The 14369-nt window shown below is 43.7% G+C and overlaps 2 protein-coding genes across 2 annotated transcripts; one reads left to right on the forward strand and one right to left on the reverse strand.

The window, feature by feature from the left end:
• Nucleotides 1-1538: 1538 nt before the first annotated feature.
• Nucleotides 1539-2869, forward strand: LOC109792514 (strigolactones hydrolase CXE15). The gene has a single exon (XM_020351935.3). It carries the CDS (start codon nucleotides 1664-1666, stop codon nucleotides 2603-2605), a length of 942 nt encoding a protein of 313 aa, XP_020207524.2. The 5' UTR covers nucleotides 1539-1663; the 3' UTR covers nucleotides 2606-2869.
• Nucleotides 2870-11881: 9012 nt separating this feature from the next.
• LOC145950494 (uncharacterized) lies at nucleotides 11882-12940 on the reverse strand. Its single transcript, XM_083061586.1, has 2 exons — nucleotides 12757-12940; nucleotides 11882-12639 (listed from the first exon to the last, which is right to left on the reverse strand). Exons 1-2 carry the CDS (start codon nucleotides 12938-12940, stop codon nucleotides 11882-11884), a joined length of 942 nt encoding a protein of 313 aa, XP_082917712.1.
• Nucleotides 12941-14369: the final 1429 nt, after the last annotated feature.

The raw sequence follows: 14369 nt of genomic DNA on the forward strand, positions 1-14369 counted from the left end.
ATATAAAACACCCACTTTCTTGACAATTCTGCCACAATGTTAAACAAAAAGTGTGAAGAAATCAAAATCAAAAAAAGTTGTTTGGATTGTTACAATACTTCTGCGATTACAGCACAGCGCTACTATTACAAGTGGAAAACAAGAGCAGGAAAAGCTCGCTTTCGATTACATGATTACATATGCAATGACGGATGAGTGGGCCACCACTAAAATTTTGTTTATCTTCTTTTTTATATTAAATATTAATTATTTTATAAAATATATATTATTAATTATATTTTAATTACCTTATTATATCTAATATAATAAAATATATTGATATCTTATTTCATTATTTAATTACTTTTACTCTATGATAAAATTATTTTAATTTTTTATAAAAAAAAAATTTACTTACTGTAAAAGTAAGTTTTGATAGATTTACTCTTTTCAATAACTAATGTTTTATATTAAAGTTTAAAAAATTTAAATATTAAATTAAAGGCTTTTAATAATTTATAATTTTTTTTAAAAAAAATTAAAAATCATATAATACTTCGTTAGATAGATTCAAAATAACATATAAAAATGTTTTTCTTAATGATTATTCATCAATTTAAATTAATGAAACAAGGTATCAAATAATTTTTAATTTTTTTTAAAATTTTATAAATTCAATATATATATTAAAGACTTTTAATTGAACGGTTGAATACTTGATGTAAAACACGAATTATTGAGTGGAGTAAGTCTATCCAAATTTATTCTTGAAATAAGTAAATTCCTTCTTATTTATTACTATTATTATAATATACTATATTTTTTTTATACTAAAAGAATTATTACATCTTTACTCATTAAATGTGTCATAATTTAGTTTACTAATGTAGGTTATTTTTCAATTTTATTTTATTTTTTAACGATTTGATCATATATATGCATATTGTACGTTGGTAGGAGACAATCCATGTTAAAAGAAATGAGAGTAATTGTCACACAATTTTTTTTTTAACTTAAACATATTTAAATAAAGACATTTATTCTTATAAAAAAAATAGACATTGCACTCATAAAATATTTTTGTTTTAAATGAGTGTAAAAATTTAGAAAACTAAAAAAAAAAAAAATTAATAATTTTATTATTTTTATCCTATTAATTTTTATCATTTTATTCCTCTAATATTAAATAAGTCACAAAATATTATAGAATGACATTTAAATATAATATCAAACAAAAAAAGAAAAAGAAAAAATTATCACTATTTATAAGATAATTTTAATTTATTAAAATAAGGTATTTTAAATTTTTATCATATATATTTTTTAGAAAAATTATTAATTTTTTTTAGTAAAGAGGATATAAAATATTTTATTGCCTCTACTTAACAAATTTTCTAGATCCGTCACTGTATATATGTATGTCTAATTTTCTCAAATTTTTGTCCTTGGGAAATGCTGCAAAAACGACATTGCATGAAATATCAATCCTTAAAATATTTTCACATGGTAAATATTCACTTGAAACATCTCGCGCGTATTGGAACCTTATTTAAGACATGATACTCATATGTCTCTTCCTTTTCCCCTTCCTTACACATTCAATGCCATCCTCACTTCATATTAAATAAACATCTCCATTTCACTTCTATATAAGTATAATAACACACTCGTTGCCACCAAAATCATGGTCCAAGAGAAGAAGCTCGTGGAAGAAGTGTCCGGTTGGTTGAGACTCTACGATGATGGTTCAGTGGACCGGACATGGACCGGTCCATCAGAAGTCAAATTCATGGTTGAATCAGTTCCTCCCCATGTCCGGCTTTACCTACCAGAAATAATCTCCAATGAGGAGAAACTCCCTATTTTCCTACACTTTCACGGTGGTGGGTTTTGCATAAGTGAACCGGATTGGTTTATGTATTACCAATTTTACACCCGGTTGGCTCAATTGGCTCGAGTCATTGTTGTCTCCCCCTTCCTTCGTCGTGCCCCCGAAAATCGTCTCCCAGCTGCCATTGATGATGGCTTCTCTGCACTCATCTGGCTACAATCTGTAGTTAAAAGAAATGCAGAGGAGCCATGGCTTGAAAAGTACGGTGATTTTAACCGTGTTTTTCTAATTGGAGATAGCTCTGGTGCAAATATTGTGCATGAGGTGGCTACTCGAGCTGGAAGGACTCGGTTAGACCCGCTTCGTCTCATCGGAGGAATCCCAATTCATCCGGGATTCTCTCGGTCAAAACGGAGCAGGTCAGAGCTAGAGAAGCCACAATCTCCATTTTTGACTTTGGACATGGTGGACAAGTTCATGAACTTGGCATTGCCATTGGGTTCTAACAAAGACCACCCAATTTCATGCCCCATGGGCGACAGTGCTCCGCCACTTAGTGGGCTGAAACTACCGCCATTTCTACTGTGTTTGGCGGAGATGGACTTGATCTTTGACACAGAGATGGAGTACTATGAAGCGATGCGGAAGGCCAACAAGGAAGTGGAGTTGTTTGTTAGCAAAGGAGTGACTCATAGCTTTTATCTCAACAAAATTGCGGTGGATATGGACCCAAACACTGGTGCTCAAAGGGATGCTCTTATTGCCAGGATCAAAGAGTTCATTGAGCAGCACTAAATTAATCATTATGTGTTCATTTTCTCTTTTCTTTTTGGAAAAGAAGAAGAAAACATGGAGTGTACGTGCAAAGGACAATTTGTGCTCTTAGCGAGTTAGTTGATGAATGAAATAATTAATAATTAATATGTTGTTTGTGTGAACACTTTGGCGAAAATATAATGTACTTTATAATTTCAGTTAGCTAGGCTCTGCGTGCGATGTTCAATGTGCTGTTGCATGGACATAGCCATTTATTTTATAAACTTTTAGTTCTTCACGTAACTTTGTTTGTGCCATTAAGATATTTTCCTTGCAAGAAACGCATTTTGCGTGTTTGATTCCTCATGATATTATTGTTAAAACAACTGTTTAGTTGAATTTCCTCCCTATGATAATATATTGATATTAACAAGTTCAAATTAGTGCTGAATTGATCCACACGAGTTTTCTTATTCTTTATCGGACAAAAGATATTGAACCAATCGATCGCCCTCCTTTTTATTGGTTTTACTATAGTCTGACTCGTTGATTGTGAGATTGAGATCCTATATGGAATTAATGAAGTCACATATGGTTGGCTTGGTCTTGTTCACAAGCGGCGTCTTTTCAGATCGGGAAGCTTTTGAATAAATATACGAGGATTCCACAGACTTACACGTGTTTTAAATTCATATTAAATAGATATCTTTCGATTTTGTTGTTTTTATAAAAAAAATTAAATTCCTAAAAAAGTTATTGGTTTCGGTTCCTAAACTTTAATTCCTTCGGTTAACAATTTTTTGTTTTCATTGTCAAGAACTATACCGTTAAATGATGGTGTGGCAACCATGTCAGTGTTAAGCCATATAAAGAAATTTCTAACAAGATTTTGAGTGAGACAAATATAATACATGTTGTTATCTCTAACAAGTGTTTTTGTGTTCCTGAAAAACATATAGGTAAAATAAAGAACAAGACGATAATACATCAAGCACAATCTAAGGCAAAACATAAAGATTCAGCCACAAGATGGTCAACGACCAAAAAGAAATTCCAGAAGAAATGGAAAGTCTGACCATATATAAGGTTGACCAAGACAAAAGGAAAAGTCAATACGTTAATGATAAATGCTTAGACAAAGGTTGAAGTTTGAGTTACATATAGACTATCAGACGTAGACGAAAATTTGTGATGCAATCACCTGAGGAATCAAGCCAAAAAGGACAATTTGAATATAGTCCACACTCACAGAAGAACACACGAAGTCATCTGAATTGTAAGAATAAAAGAGGAAAGGAGAAAATCAAGCGCAGAACTAGAAGCGTGCATGTGTCAAAAAAAGTGCATTACTTTTTCAGACAAGGACAAAACTTCACAGTTGTGAGACTAGAAAAGGACAAAAAGATTTCTAGGTCTCTGCTAAACTTAGACACTGCTGCTACCAAGACAGAAAACACTTCACACAAGGTCTATCACAAGAAGCAACATTTAATGCAAGAATCTGAGCATTAAATGACAAGATCAAACGGGTCGTGAACGACTATGTCTGCTTCAACGGACACTTGTAACGGGCAGATTTCACAAGACTATATATAGGTCTCAACATAAAACCTTAAAAGGTTGGCTGTCTGACCCAAATGGTGCAAGCATGAAGAAGAATTATATTCAGCCCATGAAGTAACAAAAGCAGAGAAAGAGCAAGTAGAATCAAATGTACCTTAGTGTAATCCTCTCTGTAAACTAAGGAATCCTAAATGTGTACATCTTAGAAGCAAAACCTTAGTGAGTGTAAATCATATATGTATATCCTCTCTGTAAGAGTAACCCAAACACTCAAACCTGATTATACATCTAGCCAATACTTTAAAGCTTGAAGAGGCTAGGAAAAGAATACTTATAAAGCCTGGAGAGGCTTGTCAAAGAATACTCACTACTAGCCAGAAGTGGCCGATAAGAGAATACTAGCGTTGGTGAGTGAAGCCGACGGGCCAGGAGTGGTCGAGAATACTTGTGAAACCAGAAGTGGTTTAAGAATACTAGCGTTGGTGAGTGAAGTCGACGGGCCAAGAGTGGTCGAGAATACTTAGGGAATCATAAGTGGTTTAAGAATACTAGCGTTGGTGAGTGAAGCCGACGGGCTAGAAGTGATCGAGAATACTTGGAGAACCATAAGCAGTTTAAGAATACTAGCGCTGGTGAGTGAAGCTGGCGGGCCAGGAGTGGTCAAGAATACTTGAAGAACTATAAGTGGTTTAAGAATACTAGCGTTGGTGAGTGAAGCCAACGGGCCAGGAGTGGTCGAGAATACTTGGAGAACCAGAAATGGTTTAAGAATACTAGCGCTGGTGAGTGAAGATGGCAGGCTAGGAGTCGTCGAGAATACTCAGGGCCAGGAGTGGTCGAGAATACTCAGGTCCAAGAGTGGACGATAATACTCAATGTTCTTCAATTTGATATCTAGTGGAACCCTTCAACTGAAGGAGACTGGACGTAGCTCAGTTGAGCGAACCAGTATAAAATGATTGCATTTGCTTTTCTTGTCTAACTAGGAATAAATCTTCTTTACTAAGTAAATCTTTGTGAAAGACTTTGTCCAATATTTAGATATCGTTAAAACCATTTTCAGACGAAGACGCAATTTTGTTTAATAAGTATATTACAATGAAAAGCTTTATCTACTGCTTGACTTTAGACGAAACTATCTTGAAAAGGAAAGTGTGACAACTTCAAATACTTATTATTAGAAACCATTTTCCTTAGCAGTCGATAAACCTGTCAGACACAATGATCTTACGTTAATCAAATTTTGGCTAACCGTTTGATATTCGAAAGTGCATTGGATGAAGTATATTACTCTTGCGAAAATGATTTTAAAATTCCTTCCTACAGACACACACACATATTCAAACCCCCCTTCTATGTGTTTTTCTGCTAACTTTAGTTAGTTATCATGTTTTCAACTAGTCTAACGTGGTAGTTATATATGGAGTAAAATAGACATAATAAAGGGTATTTAATTTTCTTTATAAAAAACTTACAACATTTTTTTTTGAAAGCGTTCTTACCGGAGATCTGCCGTAGAGGTGATCCGCCGAGTAAGATTGGTGAGCCTCCTTCGCTGGTACGCTTGATGTTCCAAGATGGGGGTGGTACCTACAAAAGAGACCCTGATGCTAAAGTTAGGGTTTGTATGAGTGTATGTCTCATATAAGTAATGCACGTACCTTAGTATGGATTAGGGTTGCGTTGGGCCTGAGATCAGTTGTGATCTAATTAGATAGCGGATCTCGTCTGGACCGAGATCTCCTCAGATCAGTTATGATCTGGTTAAGTGACGAGCTGACGTCACGTAGCGCGTATCCGAGGTCGTCATGCGCTGCGATGCCGAGCTGGGAGCTTGGCCTTGCAGTATGGATAGTACACTAGCCCCCCGAGCTCCAAAGACCGTGGGTCGAGGAGTTAAGACCGAGCTCGTCAAGTGGCTGTGACCCCTCGCGTACGCGTGCTTGTTGAGATGCCATGTGTCATAACTGGTCATCTCCCGAGAACGTGCAAGTGGCGCGTTAATGGGAGTGACGGTTATGTAATGATGGTTTGCCTTTGTCATAATTGTTCTCAATTAATGTGTCATCAGACGCGTCCCTTGGCTGATACGTGGCGTGACCGTTTTGATTTTGGGAGAAACCCTTTTCTCTCCCTCGCGCCTCTTCCCCTTTCACTTTACTCTTTTTTTTCGCTCTCTCAGCTTCTTGTGCACGCTGTTTATCTCGTTTCCGTTTGTCCTCCGTCTCCATTTTCTCCGTTTCTGCCGTCGTTTCCGGTAACCCCGACATTGTTAGGGTTGTTTTCTGAGGAAGAGTACCAGGTATTTCCTTTCTACAGTTTTCTTTTTCCTTCTTTCCCAACCTTCTTCGAGTCTTTCTGTTTCTTTAATGGCTGGTGGAAGTGGTGTTGGTTCTTCTGTGCCTGCCAAGGGCAAGACGCGCGGCAAGGCGGTGGCTGCCGGGAAAGCCACTGCCGAGAAGAGGGACCTGCCTCTGCCTAAGGACCTTGATGGATTTCTCCTTCCATGAATGACGTAGGGATTGAAGGGAGAAAGCCTTTGCCCTTGATCTAGGTTCAACAAGGTAGACAAAAGGAAAGGTGTATGGTGAAGAAAAGGAAGTTGGCGTGAAAATGATGGTGTTTGGGCGAAAGCACTTAGGGTGGTGGTGTTTGGGTGCTCAAAGTTGGCTCACTCCAAGGTAGGTGGAGGCCACTCTAGGTTTCCTACTCTCCAAGGGTGGAGATAGGAGGGGGATAGCCGAAACTTACCCTAGGGACTAAGGATGAGACGTTGAGGCATAAGAATGCTCACTCAAAATCTATATAATCCAAAGTATTTACAAGTGGTGGGGTGTTGGGTATTTATAGGAGGGGAGGCATCTAGGGTTGCATTTGGAGTAGGCAAATGCATTCCAAATGAAATGCAAATGAACCCTAGATGCAACTTGGTGGCCAAGGATGGAATCTTTGGGTTTAGATTGGCTATATCTAGGTGCATGATAAGACCATGCAACCTTTGCCCTCCACTTGGGCCTAAGCCTTTCTAACACCAAAAATAGACCCAATAAGCACCAAAAATGTGTCACCCTCTAATTAACACCCTAGCCCAAAATTAAAAACCCTAATAATCTAGAGCACCCCATAATACAAGGGTAAAATGGGAAATACAAAAGAAAATAAATTCTAAGTCCTAAACACCCCAAAATACAAGGGTAAAATTGGAAATACAAGTAAAATAAATTGTATGACTAAAATACCCCAAAATACAAGGGTAAAATAGGAAATTAAAGACAAGGGCAAAATAGGAATAAAGAAATAAATGCTATAAAACCTAGGAGCTAAGGTCCAAAAATGGCCTTACAATCCCATTCCTCTTGCCTCCTTTAGTATATCACCTCTTGGTCTTCTCGACCTTAGTGTTATTCCATCACCTGGAGCCAGGCATCCCTGGTTACGACTGGGTCAAGCGCGATATGGGGGGGTCCAAAGTGTGTTCAGATCGTTTCTGGAGGTCAACGCGGTTTGGAGAACGCACCGAATTTGTGACCCTTCCATTTCCCGGATGATCCGGCTCTAACCCTGTCTGGCCGGTGAGGGTGTGTACATGGGGAGGTCTACTGACCCTCCCCATTTCTATGTCTACCAGTGTCTCTTCAGGGACCTGGGCGTCTGTCTTCCTTTTACTCAGTTTGAGTGTGATTTTTTGAATTACATCAACGCGGATCCTTGCCAGCTACACCCCAATAGCTGGGGTTTTTTGAGGGCGTTTCAAGTTCTGTGTACAGTCCTAGGGATAGAGGTGTCCCTTTGCGTTTTTCTTCATTTCTACCAGTTGAAAATAGGTGTTCCGCCTTACGGCGTGCTGCCGCTGAGTGGGAGTAGAGATGGGGGTTTGTTTACCCTTTACGCCCAATCATATAAAAATTTTAAGCAAGAGTTTTTTCGGGTTGCCCTTGTGGATGTCGACCCTTTAGAAGATGGGGGTTTCTACTTCGGTGGGTTGCCGAAGTTCCCTTTCTATTGGTGCCCCAAACCGTCTAGGTATCACGGGGTGGACCACTTGCACTTGACGGCTTCGGAGGCGGCCGCCATTGAGAATCTTTATGCGCTTCCTCGTCCGCTGGATTGCAAGCTCGTCCTGTCTCTTGCGAACTCGGCGCACAAGGAGAGGGGCCTGGAGAGTGAGTATTTTGTCTTTCGGTAGCTTGTTGGAGTTTGTGTAATTTTTCTTTGCTGATGTGTTTTATTTCCTGTCTGTAGGCATCATGGGGAAGAACTTGTGGCGTGAGCTGAAGCATCGCTACAACGTTACCGAGCTCGAGGTCCCCGAACCTCAAGAGGAGAGTGTTTCCCCCCAGAAGGTCAACCGAAAAAGAAAGAGGGGTGGGAAAGAGGTCAGGGGGACCTCTGCTTCTCGCGAAACAGAGGAGGTTACTTCCAAGGCCACTGATGCTGACGCGGTGGATCTAATTGGGAGTCTACCGCCCGACGAGGCTGTTCGGGTGGCTCCCGAGGAGGTGGAGGCGGCTGCCGAGCCTACTGCTCAATCTGTCGGGGTGTCCACCCGAGCTGCTGAGCGAGTCGTCGAGACTGTTGTGGTAAGTATCTTGCTTATTTGATTTTTCTTCTATCTTTGACGTTACTTTTCCGCCCTTGAAGGAATTTTTGGTTTCTTGTAGGAGGGGAGTGCCGCCGAGGTGGCGGCTCAGGTTGCTGAGCAAGTCGCCCCCGTTGAGGGGGTGAGTAGTGTATCTTCCCCCTATGTCTTGTTTCTCTGTTTGAGTTTTGTCTTAAAAGGAATGTATACATTTGCAAGCGAGCAAGGCCGCCGAGGTCTTGGAGACTTCGAGGTCGGAGGTGCCTGAAGTGGACCCTCCTATTGCTGAGCAGGGGGCACCTGCTTCCACTACTGCTGAGGCTCGTGGCGAGGGACTAAGCTCTGAGATCCCGGCGACGACGCCTGTCATGTCTGCGCCTTCCTCTGGTCCATCCCAGGGGGCTTCCCGAAGCCGACACATTGCCCACCACTTCGAGAAAGACCGCTCGGGTGTGAGGTTGGATCATGTTAGCGCCTCGGCTGACATGGATTCGTTGTGGAGCGCGGGGGTGACCACCGAGAAGTTCTTTCCCAAGGGTTCGGTGAGCTCGGAAGATCAAGGGATGATCGAAGAGGCTGGGCCTGTGGAAGGTTTTGACGCGGCCCAGGTCCTTCTGTAGAGGACCATGGCGATTGTGGACCACAGGAAGCATAGGTGGTCCAAACAGCAAGAGGATCTGGTTAGATTGAGGAGCCGGATCCAGCCTTTGAGGGAGGAGAACAAGGCTCTGAAGGCGGAGAACCAGGTCTTGAGTGCCGCTCTTGGCGAGGCGAAGATGCAGGGGGTCGAGCTTCATGCAACGAAAGGCGATCTCGCCAGGGTTCAGAAGTCGCTGGAGATCGCCTTACGCTCCAATGAGAATTATGCTTCCCAGGTGAGTGAGCTGCAAGGGCTCGTTGCCTCGTCCCGAGGTCGGGTGCGATCTTTGGAAGACGAGGTGACGTCTTCCCGAGGCCAGGTTCGCTCTTTGGAAGATGAAGTGACATTTCTGAAGAGCGAGCTGGTGATGGCGACTGAGGAGCGTCTCCGTGATGAGGTCGTTCTTGGTAGCAGGGAAGAGGAGATTGCTGCCCAGAAAGCAGACCTTTCGAAGCTGGAGGTAGAGAAGGCGGCGCTGGAGAGGAGACTTAAGGAGGTTGAGCGTTCCATTATGGTAGAGCATAAGAGGGGTTTCCTCAAGGCTTCTCGCCAAGCCAGGCTCCTTGCGCCAGGAATCGAGTTCTCCGCCATGCATGTGGAGAAGGTAATCCGCTTCGGGAAGCTGGTCAAGGAGGATGATGTTGAGGATAGCTCTAGCGAGAATGCCTCTGTGTAGGCTAAATATTTGTAATAGCCTAGTTTAATTTTTTCCTGCTTTACTTTTCTTGTTGAATTCAAGTGTGGAACTTTTAGAAACGTTGTTGTATATATGTGTATTTTTTGCCTATTTTCCATTGCGCTTGTTTCTGCTTTTTGTTTTCAGTCTTGATCGTTTCTTGTTTGCGCGTTTTGAGACATGTGTTCAATGTCTGTTGTATGCTTTTATGCTTGGTGATACTTTTCTTTGAGTCGATCATGCCGAGGTTCGAAATCGGCCTCAGATACTCGTTAAGGAATTTTTTGTGAAGGTTCGAACTCGACCTCAATCATACTGAGGTTCGGACTCGACCTCAAATTTTCATTGAGTAATTTTTTGTGAAGGTTCAAACTCGACCTTAATCGTACCGAGGTTCAGACTCGACCTCAGATTTTCATTGAGTAATTTTTTGTGAGGGTTCGAACTCGACCTTAATCGTATCGAGGTTCGGACTCGACCTCAGATTTTCATTGAGTAATTTTTTGTGAGGGTTCGAACTCGACCTTAATCATACCGAAGTTCGGACTCGACCTCAGATAGACGTGTTAAGGTTCATACTCGACCTAAAAGAAACGTGTTAAGGTTCGTACTCGACCTCAAATTTTAGCGTAGAACGTGTTTCATCAAGGTTCGAATTCGACCTCGGATTTTAGCGTTTTAAGGTTCGTACTCGACCTCGAATTTATAGAAGAATGTATTTTACCAAGGTTCGAATTCGACCTTGGATAAGCGCGTTAAGCATAGAGCATTTTGTGGTAAAATGATGAAGATAAAAGAATGTGAATAGGAGAGAATGAGTTACTTTATTGATGAAAATATGCGCCTCGTTAAAAACCCTCTGAGCCAAAACCCATTTTTCTATTTTTTGGGACAAAAGACTGAGGCGAGAAAAAAGTGCACAGCTCATTCGTACAAAGTTTAACTGAAATAAAACTTGAGATGCGTAGCATTCCAAGTTCGCGGTATAGGTTTTCCGCTGAGTTCTTCCAGTCTATATGCTCCATTTTCCAAGTCTTCTGTAACTCGGAAGGGGCCACCCCAAGTGGGTGCAAGCTTTCCATCTGACGTGTCCTTCCGTGCTTCGCCTAGCAATCGCCACACCAAGTCACCAACTCGGAAAGAGCGAGGTCTTACTCGGGTGTTGTATCTTCGGGAGGCTCGGAGCTTGCATGCTTCTTCGTGGATTTGAGCTTCATCTCTAAGCTCGTCAACCAAGTCGAGGTCGGCTGCCAACTCTTGAGCATTCTGCTCGCTATTGAAAACTTGACGTCGGTGGGATGTCTCTCTGACTTCCACTGGGATCATTGTGTCAGTTTCGTAAGTTAGCCTGTAAGGCGTTTCTTGCGTGGTTGACTAGGGAGTGCAATGATATGCCCAGAGGATGCTGGGAAGTTCGTTGGGCCATTGTCCTTTGGCGTTCCCCAGCCGCTTCTTGAGTTCCCAGAGGATGACCTTGTTGGCTGCTTCGACTTGGCCATTGGTTTGGGGGTGTTCCACCGAGGTTGGAAGATGTTTGATACCGAGTTTGCGGAGGAAATCCTCGAATCCCTGTGCGATGAACTGTCGGTCGTTGTTAGTAACGAGGGTGTGAGGGATTCCGAACCTGCAAATGATAATCCTCCAGGTGAATTTTTGCACGTTCTTAGTGGTGATTTTGGCGAGTGGACATGCCTCGATCCACTTGGTGAAGTAATCGATCGCCACCAGGAGGAACTTCAGTTGACCTTTCGCAGGGGGGAATGGCCCGAGGATGTCCATCCCCCACTGGAAGAAAGGCCACGCCAACATCATATGGTGGAGAGCTTCGGGCTGTTGCCGGTGTGTGTTGCCGAACTGCTAGCACTTTTTGCATTTTTGTATGTAGTCTTGGCAATCCGACTTCAGAGTGGGCCAGTAGTACCCAGCTCGGAGTACTCTGGACGCCATTGATCGTGCTCCGGAGTGCATACCAGATATGCCCCGGTGAATTTCCTCGACGACGTAGGCTGCCCGGGGCACCGTTAAGCACTTGAGTAGTGGGCTGGAGACGCCACGTTTGAATAGCTCATCTCCGACAATGGCAAATTTTGCCGATCTCATCCTCATTTTTTGAGCTTCGTCCTTGTCTTCGGGCAAGGTCCCTTCTTTCAAGTAACTCCAGATGCCTGTCATCCACCCTAGGTCTCCGTTGTCGCTGACATTGACGATTTTGTCGTCCAAACTAGGTGTGTGCAAGGTCTCCTGGATGATGGTTCGGTGTTGTCCAGGCCTTTTGGTGCTGGCGAGCTTTGATAGGAGGTCAGCTCGGGTGTTCTGTTCTCGAGGCACATGCTGTATGGTGAACTCGTCAAAGGAAGAGATCTGGTGGGACGCGACGTGGAAGTACCGCTGAAGAAGAGTGTCCTTTGCCTGGTACGTCCCACTGAGTTGCTCCACCATGAGCTTCGAGTCGCTGTTGCAACTCACTTTTCGAGCTCCGAGGTCGCGGGCTAGTCGCAGTCCTGCGAGGAGCGCCTCATACTCCACCTGGTTGTTGGTCACCTTGAAGCTAAACTTGAGGGATTGCTCCACGGTGACTTGGTTCGGCCCTTCCAATATGATACCTGCACCACTACCTTTAGAGTTGGAGGACCCGTCAACGTGTAAAGTCCATACCTGGGGTTCCTCGGCAGTAGTAGGTGTGAGCTCGGCTACGAAGTCGGCCAGGCATTGGGCTTTCAGGGGTCTGTGACTTTCGTACTGGATGCCGAACTCAGACAATTCTACCGACCATGCAATCATCCATCCGGCGAGCTCGGGCTTTCGCAGAATTTGCTTGATGGGGTAGTCAGTTTTGACTACCACTTGGTGACTCTGGAAGTATGGTCGGAGACGCCGAGCTACGGTGACGAGTGCCAGTGCCAGCTTCTCGATCATTTGGTACCGCTTCTCCGCGTGTTGAAGGACTCGACTGATGAAGTAGATCAGCGTCTGCACTTTTTGATGCTCTTGCACTATGACTGCGCTGATGGCGCTTTCTACTACGGCCAGGTAGAGGAGGAGGTCGGTTTTGTGCTCCGGCCTCTACAAGATCGGCGGAGTTGTGAGAAAGGTTTTGAAGCTTCGGAAAGCCTCTTCACACTGATCCGTCCACTGAAAGTCTTTTGGCTTCCGTAGCAGGGTGAAGATCGGCCCTTCCTTTTCAACGAGTCTGGGGATGAAACGGGACAGTGAGACTAACCGTCCGGCTAGGCGTTGGACCTCTTTCACCGTTTGCGGACTCTGTATCTGGATGATTGCTTTACACATCTCGGGATTGGCCTCAATTCCTTTGCTGGTAATCATGAAACCGAGGAACTTGCCTCCCTGGACGCCAAAAACGCACTTCTCCGGGTTGAGGCACATGTTGTGCCTCCTGATCTGGGCGAACACCTCGGCAAGGTCGGAAGTGTGGTCTGGGGCCGAGGTGGTCTTGACTATCATGTCGTCGACGTAGACTTCCATGTTCCACCCGATCTGCCGGTGGAAGACCTTGTCCATCAGCCGCTAGTAAGTTTCCCCTGCATTTTTGAGACCGAAGGGCATTACCCGGTAGCAGTAGTTGGCGTGGTCGGTGATGAAGGACGTATGCACCTCGTCGGGCGGGTACATCATTATCTGGTTGTACTCGGAGTAGGCATCGAGGAAACTAAGGAGGGCGTGTCCTGACGCCCCGTCGACCAGCCTGTCAATGCTCGGCAAGGGGTACGAGTCCTTGGGGCATGCTTTGTTCAAGTCGGTATAGTCGACGCACATGCGCCACTTCCCCTAGCTCTTCTTCACCAGGACCACATTCGCCAACCATGTGGTGTATCTGACCTCACGGATGAAGCCAGCGTTCAGCAATTTCTGAGTTTCAGTGATGATGGCCTCCCGCCTTTCACCGCCGACCTTTCTCTTCCTCTGGGCGACTGGTCTTGCCTCCTTGTGTATCGCTAACCTATGATAGATGAAGTCAGCGTCTATACCTGGCATGTCAGCGTTGGACCAGGCAAAGAGGTCGGCATTCTGGAGAATCTCCGCTTCGAGCTGTTGTTGCAAATTCGGGCTCAACTGCCTGCTGATTTTTGTGCACTGCCCGGGGATTTTTTCGATCTAGAGGTCATCAAGCTCGTCAATGGGGCTTGGCCTCTCATCATGGGAGTCGGATCTCGGATCGAGATCGGTGATTTCCGCGTGGGTGATGTGAGCCACGGTGGGGGGATCCTTCTTGCTTTGCTCGCCGGTCGAGGATATCTTCAGACTCTCGGCGTAGCACTGCCGAGCTGTCTTCTAATTTGCTTTGACGGAGATGATCTTACCGTCGTTTCCTGGGAACTTCATGGTG

Source organism: Cajanus cajan, chromosome 8 (assembly GCF_000230855.2).
Source record: "Cajanus cajan strain Asha chromosome 8, NIPB_CcT2T_4, whole genome shotgun sequence".
Classification (NCBI taxonomy): Eukaryota; Viridiplantae; Streptophyta; class Magnoliopsida; order Fabales; family Fabaceae; genus Cajanus; species Cajanus cajan.

What these genes read in the sequence shown, in the direction of transcription:
- LOC145950494 (XM_083061586.1), bottom strand. Translation starts at nt 12,940, where the DNA reads ATGATCGAGAAGCTGGCACTGGCACTCGTCACCGTAGCTCGGCGTCTC. An exon ending in GTTCGGCATCCAGTACGAAA is followed by an intron (nt 12,640 to 12,756) that starts GTCACAGACCCC and finishes CCAACTCTAAAG; the next exon opens with GTAGTGGTGCAGGTATCATA.
- LOC109792514 (XM_020351935.3), top strand. Translation starts at nt 1,664, where the DNA reads ATGGTCCAAGAGAAGAAGCTCGTGGAAGAAGTGTCCGGTTGGTTGAGA.